The 13,059-nt window shown below is 37.2% G+C and overlaps 1 protein-coding gene across 17 annotated transcripts in view; it reads right to left on the bottom strand.

Annotated features, from left to right (window-relative positions):
• Positions 1-13,059, bottom strand: part of LOC119861950 (NACHT, LRR and PYD domains-containing protein 1b allele 5-like) — a 42,024-nt gene that overhangs the window by 22,131 nt on the left and 6,834 nt on the right. For 6 of the 17 annotated variants that reach the window (XM_038417777.2, XM_038417780.2, XM_038417781.2 and 3 more), the window contains exon 2: positions 4,284-4,315. The exons of 5 other annotated variants lie outside the window; for them this stretch is intronic. In XM_038417777.2, coding sequence (XP_038273705.1) covers positions 4,284-4,315 — 32 coding nt within the window. Of the gene's footprint in view, positions 1-4,283; positions 6,786-13,059 lie in introns of those variants that run through there. 6 more of the 17 variants (XM_043491898.1, XM_043491899.1, XM_043491894.1 and 3 more) reach the window with 3 other exon arrangements.

Here is a 13,059-nt window from a genome sequence, read left to right as displayed (position 1 = left end):
ACTGTGTTCCATTGATTATCCTCACTCCACCAAGTTTCTGTGATGCCTATTATATCAATATCCTCATTTAATATGAGGCACTCTAGTTCACCCATCTTATTATTTAGACTCCTAGCATTTGTATATAAGAACTTTTAAAAAAAGATGAAATGGAATGGGACTCTTTTTCATTTGACTGTTTCTTATCAGATCCTACCCATATTTTATTTTCTTCCATCCTCTCCTCCTTACTAGGACATAGAGAATCTCCATTAATAGATCCTCCTCTAAGGGATGTCTCTGTCCAAACCACATGCACCTTCACACCTGTCGGCTTTCCACGAGCCCTTAATTTAAAAACTGCTCTACGACCATTTAAATTTTAAGTGCCAGCAATCTGATTCCATTTTGGTTTAGGTAGAGCCCATCCTTCCTGTATAGGTTCCCCCTTTCCCCAAAGTTTCCCCAGTTCCTAATACATCTAAACCCCTCCTCCCTACACCATCGTCTCATCCATATATTGAGACACTGCAGTTCTGCCTGTCTAACTGTCCCTGCGTGTGGAACTGAAAGCATTTCAGAGAATGCTACCATGGAAGTCTTGGACTTTAACCTCTTACCTAGCAGCCTAAATTTGGCCTCCAGGACCTCTCTCCTATCCTTCCCTATGTCATTGGTACCTGCATGTACCACGTCCCCCAGCTCCTCCCCAGCACTACACATAAGTCTATCTAGATGTTTTGAGAGATCTGCCACCTCGGCACCCGGCAGGCAAGTCACCATGTGGTTCTCCCAGTCATCGCAAACCCAGCTATTTATGTTTCTAATGTCGAATCCCCCATAACCATTACCTGTCTCTTCCTAATAACTGGAGTTCCCTCCCCTGGAGACATGTCATCAGTGTGAGAGGATACGCCACAACGTCATATGGAAGGAGGGTCCCTCCCAACTATGGGATCATTTCCCTCTGCTCCAGTTGGATGTTCTCCTTCCCTGAGACTTTCATCCTCCTCAACAGCACGGAAGCTGTCAGACGGGGGTGGGATCGTTCTACTGTGTCCCAGAAAGTCTCAGCTATGTACCTCTGTCTCCCTTAGCTCCTCCAGTTCAGCCACTCTGGTCTCCAAAGCCCATACTCGGTCTCCAAGGACCAGGAGCTCCTTGAACCAAACACACACATATGCCATCTGCCTATAGGGCACGTAATCATACATGCTGCATTGGGTGCAATAAACTGGATACCCCCACTCTGTTGCTGGACTTCTGCCTGCATTCTCTTTTTACTCCTGCAGCTTGTTCCTTTGTTGATATTTTGTTTTTATCAGGGGGTGTTTTTGGCTTTAAGTTTAAAGAATGTTAAGTGTATCTAGTCCCGTCCCCCTCCCCCGACTCTCCCTCTAAACTTCCTCACAAAACTCCCGTTAGCCGCTCCTGTTCGCTAGCTAGGTCGCAGCTGTGTGCTAATTGGGCTGCACTAGCGGGCTGCATACTCAATAGCTTCTGCAGGCCAAACTCACTGCACACACCATGGGCTTCTTGCACCCCTTTTCTTGCACCCTCCCATCCCCTTCTATTTCAGGGAGTCCTTACCACTCTCCCCACTTATTCCAAGGACTTTGTGTCCCCATTCCTCCTTCCCCAATGGGCCAGAGGCTGTGTGACCCCCATTGCCTCCTCCCTCATGCCATGGCTACCAAGTTGAGTGTAGGATTTGCTTAGCTAGTCCAGTTATATTGGTCTTATTTTTTTTAGATGTCTTTTTTGCCATTATCTGGCAAAAACTTAAACCTCATGAATGTTTCTGTCAACTTTATTATAAAGTAGCACTACGTTGCTCAGTTATTATAATTATTATAATTTATCATTTGTATTGTGGTAGCACCCAGGAGCACCAGTCATGGACCAGGACCATGGACAGCTAGGTGAAAAATTAAATCCACGTAAATTTAAGATTCTTTAGTCTAAACACAAACTGTTTCCTCTTCAAAGATTTTATATATATCAGAGAGAGAGAGAACTTGTCCATTTCTAAATGTGAATGGAAGTGTAAAAGTAGTGATTTCTTTATTTAGAAAATTATTATTACTCTACATAATTCTCTGATTAACTTAGATCAAAACAAAACAAAACACCTCCACAACTTTGGTAAGATAGAGCTGTAAATATATTTACAAATATATTATGAGAAGAAAGCCTGATTAGAATGTTATAGTTATAAAAATAACCAGTGTTTGAAAACCTGAATATGCTAAATTAAAGTTCCATAAATAATTTTAACTCGGATCCTATATCATATATGTATGATTTGCCAAAAGATGGGAATACATGATAGCATAATCTTACATAAAGTAGCCAAATATCCTGTTTTACCAAGACAGTCCTGGTTTTTCAAATTATATCCTAGTGTCCCAAGAACTTCTTCTGGGCCACCCAAAATGTTCTGGCTTTTCATTTCATCAGTCAAAATGCTTTGTTTTTTTTAATAACTACAAAATGTTTCTTCAATAATAAGCTCTGTGTTTACCAGGAACAGTATTCATTGTGATGAACAGTTTGGAGTTCAGACAAATGTTAACTGACTTTATGAAAATCAATCTTTTGCTCAAAATGGTTATTAATGACACTAGTCCATTGTTTAATGACAAACTTATTCATAACACTGGATTACTGAAAAACAACCTCCCACTTGAGAAATACATGTTGCTGCTGAGTTAAGAGCTGGCAGTAGCAACATCAGCACACATTAAAAAAGAGTGCACTTTTATAGGAGTTTTTTAACCCTAAAAAATTGGTCACAAAAGTGTCCCAGTTTTTGTTTTGGAAAGTATGGCATCTTTCATCCTATGGATTGGTGTGTGTTTAAAGGAGGGAATGTGGGCACACATCATGCCTCTTTTGTTACAGCATCTAACCATAACGGGATCAGCTGGCTCATGATATTTGGGAAGAGTAAACCTATGGCTGAATTACTGACATGATTTGACAGTAAATTCCTATTTCCTTCTCTCCCAGACTCCATAACTTAGTAATTAATTATGCTGCTGTCCTTGTTATTATAACTCTACCTATTACTTTTTCCTCTCATAAAGATAATTAGTCTCAAGGAACAACTAAAAACAATCAAGAAGTTAAAAGCTTCCATTTGTGACTTCAGTTATTTTGAGACTTTCTCTTAGTTCTCCAGGAAGCAGAGAATTTGGCTGTTGCCTTCAATTTACCCTTGTAAATTGATACTTATTGAACTAACTTCACTCTCCTTTTAAAGACTTCTTCACTATTGAATATACCCTTCAAAATTCTGCCTATCCAGTGGCTTAAGGAAAGCATAACATTATGCTACCAGAAAATCCAAGGTTTGTAACCAGTAGCAAATTTGGGGCTCTCAATTCTAGGTGCTGAAGATCAGTGAGAAGCAGCTGTGACATATTACAGCTGCAGGAGAGAGAGGAAAGGTTGTGGTCATCCACTCTGTCACCATGCCTGCCACTAGTGAACAGGGAAGGTGATGCATAATCACCTAGAATCATTCTGGAGGAGGTCACTCACTCTTCTTTCATAGCCAGACAACTTGTGCCATGACAACAGAATTACTGATTCCCCTATTCATAACCATAGTACATCCAAAAAAGAGAGGAAGCTATTCAGAGATTCCAAGCCCAGAAGGGACCATTGTGATCATCTAGTCTGACTTCTTGTATAACATAGGCCATAGAACTGGGCTATAGGGGGGTAAAATGAAGATGTGCATTAAACAAAGGAACTTAGTTGACACTGGGGTTATTAAGAGCATACAAGAATTTAGATGTATAAGAGCATCTGTATAGATCATCCTGTCTTTATTGTAGCTATCATAATTTCAAGCAATATCTGTCATAGTTTCTTTTTACACATTTACTGTAACTGAAATTGTAAGGGCACTACAGGTCAAATTCAGTCATACCTTATCTCACACAAAACACCCATTAACTGCAGTATTTGGCATTATATGAATAATCCATGCTTTAAATGTGATACACAGAAGTTAGACAAAGCCATCATACTGAATTATAAATGCATGATTACCTTTCCTCTAATCATGATATTTTTATACATTTATAAATAACATGAAAGGAATACATGATGGATCTGAGAAAAATATAAATGATAGAAAACAAACAAAACCCCACAAATTTGTATTCATGAGACTAATGGGATACAAAATAAACGTAGTTTGGTTAATCAGATTGACATTCAAGTTCAACAGATTTGATAATCCACTAACAAATCCATTTGAAACTACTGTATATTTTGAAAAGTTACTGTACCTTTTGCTTCTATAGAGGAAACATCATCACCACTGGAAGACAAAATGATTGGTACGTCAGTAATATATGTTAACATTTTGCCATATTCTGTTACTACAACCAACAAGTGACCAGTCTACAACATGGTATTTAAGAAGAAATATTTTTTAAATATAAACCAAAAATCAAAATGAAAAATAACTAGCTAAATACCCTGAAAATCTGAAGAGTAATTCTGATGTAGGGCTTGATCCTACACACCCTCACAGAATAGTTTAGCCTCCTCTGGGCTGTAAAACTTTGTTCTAATTCTGGTCGTGGGCTTGGTGTCGGGTGGCTGGGTAGTGTTTAGTACCCTGTGACATCAGATTCGATGATCTGGTGGTCCCATCTGGCCTTACATGTAATGACTCTGTGCATAGTCTCACTGGGGAAATGCTTTCATAAGTAAGGTCTATTCTTGTGAGAAAGGATTTGCAGGATCAGACATAAAGACAATAGAAAGAACTACTAGTTTAGGTGTTGACTATTATGAAGAGAAAAAAGTATAAAGGATTATTAAGTAATCCAATCCATGTCAAAAATACTTCAGTGCTTTAATAATAACTTTCATAGTATAAAAATTTTCTTTAAAAATTTATTTTTACTGAAACATTATGAATCTGCGTAGAAAATGGCAGAATGTAGCTATCTTATAATATAATCGGAAAAGCCAACTCAGAACACAATATCATTATTTGTTGGGGTATCCAAAGGACAGCAAATGTATTATAAACTAAGACCCCCAATCCTGCAAACACTCAAACATATGTTTAACCTTAAGCACGTGAGTAGACCCATTAACTTCAACAGAACGACTCACTTACCTTCAATTAAACTATTTAAGCATGAGCACAAGAGTTTGCAGGTCCAGGGTTTAAGACACATGAGTAACTTTATGCATGTGAGTAGACTCACTAAACTCACTATAAGAACTCTCACATATAAAGTTAGAGAGACAAGGTGGCTGAGATAATATCTTTTATTGGACCAACTTCTCTTGGTAAAAGAGACAAGCTTTCAAGCTTACACAGAGATGTTATCTCACCAACCTTGTCTCTGTAATATCCTGGAACCAACAGGGCTACAACACTGCAAGCAACATATCAAGCTATTCATATAGATGAGTGTTTGCAGTATCAGAGTCTAAAGCTATGTTACCTTTACAATGCTTTATTTGGTATCCATATTTCTACACCCCAGTAAGTTCAAAATACATTAAAATCACATGAAATGTAATGAAATGATGAAGACCATTTAAAAGTACAAACATTTTTAAAGTGTTTGTTTCAAGCTCCTTAAGAGTCGAACAAGTAGCACTTCCCCATTAAGCAACTCCATGCACTATAATCCTGACTTTCAATGTGTATCCTATCAAAAACCTGGGGTGAAATTCTGGCTCCACTGAAATTAGTGGCAAAACTCTCACAAGGCCTTTTTGCTCAGACTTCCAATTATATGAAAATACGTAATATGGACGTATTAGATGGGGATTAAAAACTCAATTTTATGTATAACCTAAGAAACGAAGGCAAAAAAATTTTTAAGTGACTAGTGATGTAAAGTGTCTGAATTTGTGTATGTTCAATCCAAGATACCGCAAAGGGGCATGATTTTGCACTTTCTGAAAACCAGGACCATTTATGGTGTCTCAAGTTGAGTTGGGCCAGGTCTCTGAAGATGAAAAGCCAGTGAATGAATTTATTGTGTGACACAGCGATTCAAAATGTAAGAAAATACAAGGCAATACTAATATCTGGCAACCCAGTGCCAAACTATATAATCATCATCAAATTCTCCTCCCAGTAACACTAGTACAATGCCCCTAGTACTGTGAGGAAAACCTTTCATCTAGGCATAAAGTAAATCCTCACTGTAATCAGACAGATTGATGGTCTGAAGTTCATTTTTCTTTTCTTTTTCTTTATACTTAACACATTTTCTTTCCTTTAATTTCAACCATTAATTAGAACTTCTTGATCTATTATATATTATCAAACAACAGGTGTTTTAATTTCCATATTCACATCTAATTAACTTGACAATCTGCCTTTTTCCTATTGTTTTCTTATACTATTAATCAATAACATATGAATTATCATTAACACTATTTAATACCTTGTTCATAAACCTACTCTACTGTATAATTTCTTCTCATTAATTCCTTGTATTACTTCAGTCCAAGCTATGTTAGTATCTCTTCCTCAGTTTCTGGAGTGGTAAGGAAATAAAGGAAGGGAAGGCAATATAGAGAGAGACTTGATGTCTTGAACTGTTGTTTCCTTTGATAGCACTTACCTAAGTCTTGTAATGTGGTGCCATTTTATTTTTGTCTTTTTACAATCACTGCTTGCAACATAGCTCAGTAACAGAACCGGTCAATTTTTTAAATTTGAAAATAGCTTTGAAGAATGGCCTATTTTTCAAAAAGAAAATTTTCATGGAAAATTTGCATTTTGTTTGAAATTTTTCAGGTTTTGATTTTTCATTTTCCTTCTTTCCCCCTTCTCTTCCTGTTGTGTTCCTTATTCTAATTTTTTCACTATAAATAAAAATGGGGAGTAGAAGAAAAACGGGGAAAAGAAGAAGGAGAGAAATAGGTTCGGGGAAACAAGAAACCAAACCCCAAATTTTTTCTGGGAAAATGTCAAAACAAAGGATTTTTTAAAAATTGCAAAAACAATTAATATTTTTGACCTGCTTTACCCAGTATATATTTAAAAGAGTAAGACACACAAAAGCAAACTGATGTATTAACACTATGAAAACAGTACTGTATGGGCACTGGTTTGTTCACAGTGTGCCTCACAGTGAATTTTGTGTTCAAATATCAGAGAAACATACAATCACACTGGCTCCCTTATAGATAGTGCTACAGCATGAAACAACTCTCTGATTATGCAAATTTAAGGCTGAAAAACCTCAACAGTGTTCCGTTAATTCTGAGAGTTTAATTAAAGTAGAGTATACACGGATTTCCCTGCCCCAATGTGTTCATTAAGCTCTCTGCATTCTGCTAATCAATACCTGCCATTGTTGATTTTTAGGCTTGGCTCATTAAGATATTTTGGAAGAACAACTGTGTTGCTTTTGTTATTGCACCAAATGACAAATATTATCAACAATTGTTAAGAAACCCCAAACTCACATGTGGGCCTGATTCCATGCTGCAAATCACAAGGAGAAAACCAATGAACAAGTGCTTGCACAAGGCTATCATGCCTGTGTGTGTGATTGGGATGTTTCAAGGTTCAAGCAGAGAGACTCCATTTATGGGCTACCCAAAAATTATCTATCACACATCAGTTTCTTACCCTCCAGACCAAGAGTACTTGCCCTGACGCAGGGAAGTCTGAAACTCCTGCATTTCCCTCCACAACTGCTTGAGATAAACCAAATCTTCAGTTATAGGGGACCTGGCGAAGGATGTGTCCAATCCTTGCAGTTGTTCTAAGTATTTTTACAGCTACAGAGTCATCAATCTTATAGTTTTGCACGGTTGTCTTAACAGCTTGTACTGGTCTTGGGATCCCTCTATAGCTTCAATATCAATTTGTCTAACTGCCAAATACACTTGATGGACCTTGACATAGGATTCCCTAACACTACAGACTTGGCAGCCTTGCTCAGCTGATCTTGTGACATAGGTAGAGCCTTGTGAAACTATTTTTATTTTTTTTATAAATTTTTATTTTGGGGGGATTTTTTTGTCCTTGTGTAACCCACACACCTCCTGGCGTGGTGTTCTGTCCCATCTAGTGGCACCAAGACTACTTAAAAAGAGAGATAAAACAAGTCTGCTGTACAGGCTTAGCTAACAAGCATTGGCTTTTAGCTAATGAGGTAGATGCTCATGCACTAAGCTCCAGAGATCCCTGGTTCAATCCTGCCTGCCAATGACTGGGGTCTGTCGGTGTTACACTTACGTTTTACAAATTTTATCCACTCAGGAGCTCATCCTGCTGCGGGGTGACTTTTTTTCCTTTTATAGGTTGTTTTTTGTTTTATTTAGCATTATTGAATATTTGCAAAAAACATGGAGCTCTAGACATGGGTGTACATCACAAAGCTTTCTTTGAATTTGTTTTTTAAGCTGCTATAGTTGGAAGATCAATTTTCCAGCATTTGGGGTCTGATCCAATTCTTAGTAAAGTCAATGGGAGTTTCAAAACTCCCAACACAGTCAATATGAGTCTCTCCATTGACTTCAGGGGGAGTTGGATCAGGACCTTGGTAAATTTTTTTAAACTAAGTACTGATAAAGTAACTAGAGCTGGGTGGGAAATGGTTTTGTCAAGCTGTGAGAATTTTCTAGATTTTGAAAAAAATTTGTCTCACAAATCAGAATGAAATGTCACAATCTCAAAAATTTTTACAAACCAATAGTCCAAAAATAAATTTCTGATCAGGTCAAATCAAAATGTTTCATTTCAGTTCTAACCTTTCTCTATTTTTAACCTTTTTTAAAAAAAATATAAATGTAAAATCAAGTCACTTCAAAGGAAAAAATGAAACTTTTCAAAAATGTCAAAACAAGATGTTTCAACAATTCCAAATGTTTGATATTCAATTTTTTTTAAATTGGGTGATTTGTCAAAACCAACCCTTTCCCAGAAACAGTTTTGGTTTCAATGAATTAGCATTTTCCTACAAAAAATGTTACTGCTGAAAATTCCTTACTACCTGTAAAAGTAAGCTCCTAAGTATAACAGTCAAAGTGCTTTTTCAGGCACAAGAGCTATGCACAGACTTATATCTTAAGTTGCAGAGCACAATACCCCTTTTACTAATTATTCCACTTGAACTCTACTGGGAATCCATGCAAATCAACTACAGAAGAAGACAAAAAGCACAAAAATTCATGCAGAGCAACTAGAGGAGTCAGAAAGCATAAGACAACGGAAGGAATTAAGATTTTGGTTTCAAGGAGAAAGACCTCAAGGTAAAACTGGCCTGCCAAATTTGTTCCATCTTCTCCCTTGTGCGTCACTACCCTGCACTTTATAGATATGCCCACTGAAAGCAATCAACATACTCTCTTCTTGTAATAATATCATGTGGTATGTGGGTAGGTTGAAACATCATTATTTGCTGGATCTGTAATAAAACAATGCCAGTTTACCTACCAAAAAACCCACCAACTCAACCCAGCTAATTTAAGAATATAACTACAGGTAAGTTCCTTAACCAGTCAACTTATAATGTGTCAAGACAGAATTTACCTCTTATATGATTAATTTATTCCCAGCAGTAATAACATGAAATTTAAATATGTTGCTATATATCTGATTACTTGCAGGATCTATTTTTTATTAATTACACAAATGTGTTTAGATTACTTTCATGTTCCTTTTACACGCTTCACATACTAAAGAGGGATGACAGATTTAAAGCTGCTGATCACAATATCACAATCACAATATATAACTAATCAGACCAATTCTTAAACAATTTTTGTCTAAGTAAGGAATAAAAATTAGGCTCTTGTAATTAAGTTACACATATCCCTTAATGTTGTAGAGATAAGACTAAAAATTAACAAGGTCTGTTAATGTACAACCAGATAGTACAATATGCCTTTATGCCACTTTCTGTTTGCAGCCAATCTTGGTATATGCCAGTTACTATTTATAGTTAATGGTAGGCATTAAAAACAGTGCATCGCTATATATACAATTGCTAGCTGTTCCTTCCCAATTGTAACCTGTCTCCTCAAAAAAACAAATGTAGGCTTCTTCCAGTCATTGAGGTTTTTGGAAAATTGCATCAACATACAAAATTTAATTCTTATTACTCAAAGCATGCCTGATACATATATGTCTGATATGCCTCTGTAATGCAAATGTGTGCAATATTTTGTGTTATACTCAGAGTGCAAGAAACTGAGAAACTAAAATGATTGACCAACTATTTTTAAGATAACTATAAGTAAAGAGAAGTTCAATTTGTGCTGAACTTATTAAAAATCCACATCCTATCCAATATAATCAATATCATAATGGATACTGGTTTCTTTAAAAAGCAAGGGACAATCTAAACCACAGGCTCTCCTCCTTCCTCAGTTACTGCTGCCAGGGACTTTCTGCTTTGTTGCAGTGGTCGTCCATGAAAGAGAATACTGTTTTCCATGGGCCGTTCTTTTTCTAAGTATTTAGACAGTGCAATAGGAACCATACTTGCAATGCTGTCTTTTAATTGTTAGTTAAGAAGATAATCAAAATGCCACACTATATGTCACTAAAACTACTATTTTACTGGTGCAGAAAAAACAAAGACAGTTCCTAAGAAGCACAAAAAGAGTGTTATCCCAAGAGAGCAAAAAGCCTGAGGAAGCAGCTGGAATGGAGTAGGCAATTCAGATTTTCAATTCAATTTTCCAAGGAATTACCATTGTTTAAAAAAACCACACTATTATTAATTAATTATTAATTATTATTAAATATTTGTTTATTGGTAGTAATAGCAGCTGAAGTAGTGAGCATTTATACAGCACCACAAAAAGAGGTGGTAACTGAAGCCACGGAAGGAGAGAAGGCTTTGGGAAAAAACAAAGGGAAAGAGGAGAAGGGGACTCAGAACAAAGCCTGGGCGTGTTAATGTCCGCAGATTTCTCTGACCCTTTTCAACCTGTGTTTAAGCCAAGGTATGGCTCAGAGATTGTGCACCACTGAAACCAGCACAATCTCCTTCCAGCAATGCACAAAGATGAGACACCCACATGACTTTTCCAATCTATTCGCTGACTTAATACTTCTAACCATGAGGTAGTGTTGATGCATTTGCAGATGTTAGCAGGGCTAAATGGAGTTGCTTTTAAGGGACTCTATTCATTTCTCTTTGCAACGACCTTGCTGTTTTTACAAGATGACTGTTCATCAGCCTCAGGTACTCTCATTTATAGGGTTCAACAAAGGTCTATGTTGTCATCTCTTCATTCTACTATTCACCCTAAAATGCTGCTGGGGAAAGAGTGAGATATTTAGGTTGCTGTATCCATCAATACACAGATGACACAGAGCTCCATGTTTCAGAGTAGCAGCCGTGTTAGTCTGTATTCGCAAAAAGAAAAGGAGTATTTGTGGCACCTTAGAGACTAACAAATTTATTAGAGCATAAGCTTTCGTGAGCTACAGCTCACTTCATCGGATGCAAGTGAGCTGTAGCTCACGAAAGCTTATGCTCTAATAAATTTGTTAGTCTCTAAGGTGCCACAAGAGCTCCATGTGTCTCTCTTGTCAAAACCAGGTCTTTTAGTAGTAACTCAGCTTTCCCAGTGTCCAGTTGAGATGAGAGCACAAGCCTGTTCTGGAGAACTCAGGAAACATTTAGAGAAAATGGCAGATTGACTATTAATGTGTCACTTCTACTATCACTGAAGTTCACAGTTCAGAAGTTTTATTGGATTTTGAGAGGCTTTTGGACATCCAAATAACAATGGTAGTCCTGTTGTTTTTTTCCATTGACTTCACTTGCCAAGGAATTCCTCCTGGAACTAGCTAGCCATTATCTACCTAGCCACTAACACCCATGTTTTTGTCTCACAGAGATTGCATTATTGCAAAGCACTCTACAGAGGACTCCACATGAATAACATTTGGAAAACTGAGGTAGTGCAGAATGCAGTGGCTTGCTTACTCAGAGGTGTTTCATGTAAAGAGATCACACCTTTGCTCTGGATATTTCACTGGCTCCCAACTCATTTCTGGGTACAATTTAAGGTGTTGGTATTGACCTATGAGTCTTTTATGGTTTCATTTCTAAGTATCTAATAGGAATAAGTTGCTTTAACTTGCAGCTGAGATCAACTGGGCATCATTTGCTGAAGATCTCTAGAATTACTAGCTTAAATTGGTGACAGGGTATTCTCAACAGAGGGCCCTCATCTCTGTAATTCACTTCCCCCTTTGGTCTGGCAAAGCCCACATTTTTTAACCTGCCAGACAAACTGCAAGGATCATCTAATCACTCAAGGCTTTCCTGAAAAGAGTAGGTTAAGCAGGGAAAGATAGTCTTTTACTAAAAAGAAAAGGAGTAGTTGTGGCACCTTAGAGACTAACAAATTTATTTGAGCATAAGCTTTCGTGAGCTACAGCACACGGCTGCTTCTCTGAAAACAGTCTTTTAATGTAATTTTTTGACATTTTCTTAATATAGATTACTATTGTTATTAATCTCATATAGTAAGGGTGTTTATGTTACGTGCCAGGTTAGCCACACAGAGACAGAGGCCAAATGGACACTAGCAACAACAAATTAATTGTTAAAAAAAAAAAGAAAGGTACATTGTCTCCAGCACTAGGGAAAGATGTGCTACAGTATTCTTCACACAAAGCCACCTATTGACTAAACATTGTAATGCAATTTCAACTTTCCAACTCTCTCCCTTTTAATTTTTCTTTTCTGCATTTTAACAATTTTAAAACGAGAAAACTATTTTTCTAAAATAACTTTAAATCTAAACAAATTTTGGTCTGTTACTCATCCCTAAATCATACTGTTTGTTTAACTATGCAGCCAGAACAGGTAACAAGGTGGTGACTAGTCTGCCTTTTGTTTGCAACAGCTTTCTCTGGGAGGTGTGGAACAGGTGAATCTTCTGCTCCTGGTTCTGCATCTGCAATTTGTAGTTTGCTCAGTTTTGACTGTTGAATCAACAAACTGAAGATATTGACGGTTTTGTTGAAAGCCCCACTGTCTATCTCAACAGTGTACGATTTGGTTGTAATGCTTCCAGACCAGGTCCCAGCTCATGCCAAGA

Source organism: Dermochelys coriacea, chromosome 9 (genome assembly GCF_009764565.3).
Source record: "Dermochelys coriacea isolate rDerCor1 chromosome 9, rDerCor1.pri.v4, whole genome shotgun sequence".
Classification (NCBI taxonomy): Eukaryota; Metazoa; Chordata; order Testudines; family Dermochelyidae; genus Dermochelys; species Dermochelys coriacea.
The sequence above is the reverse complement of the archived record's forward strand: the minus strand, read 5'-3'. Positions and strand labels throughout refer to the sequence as shown.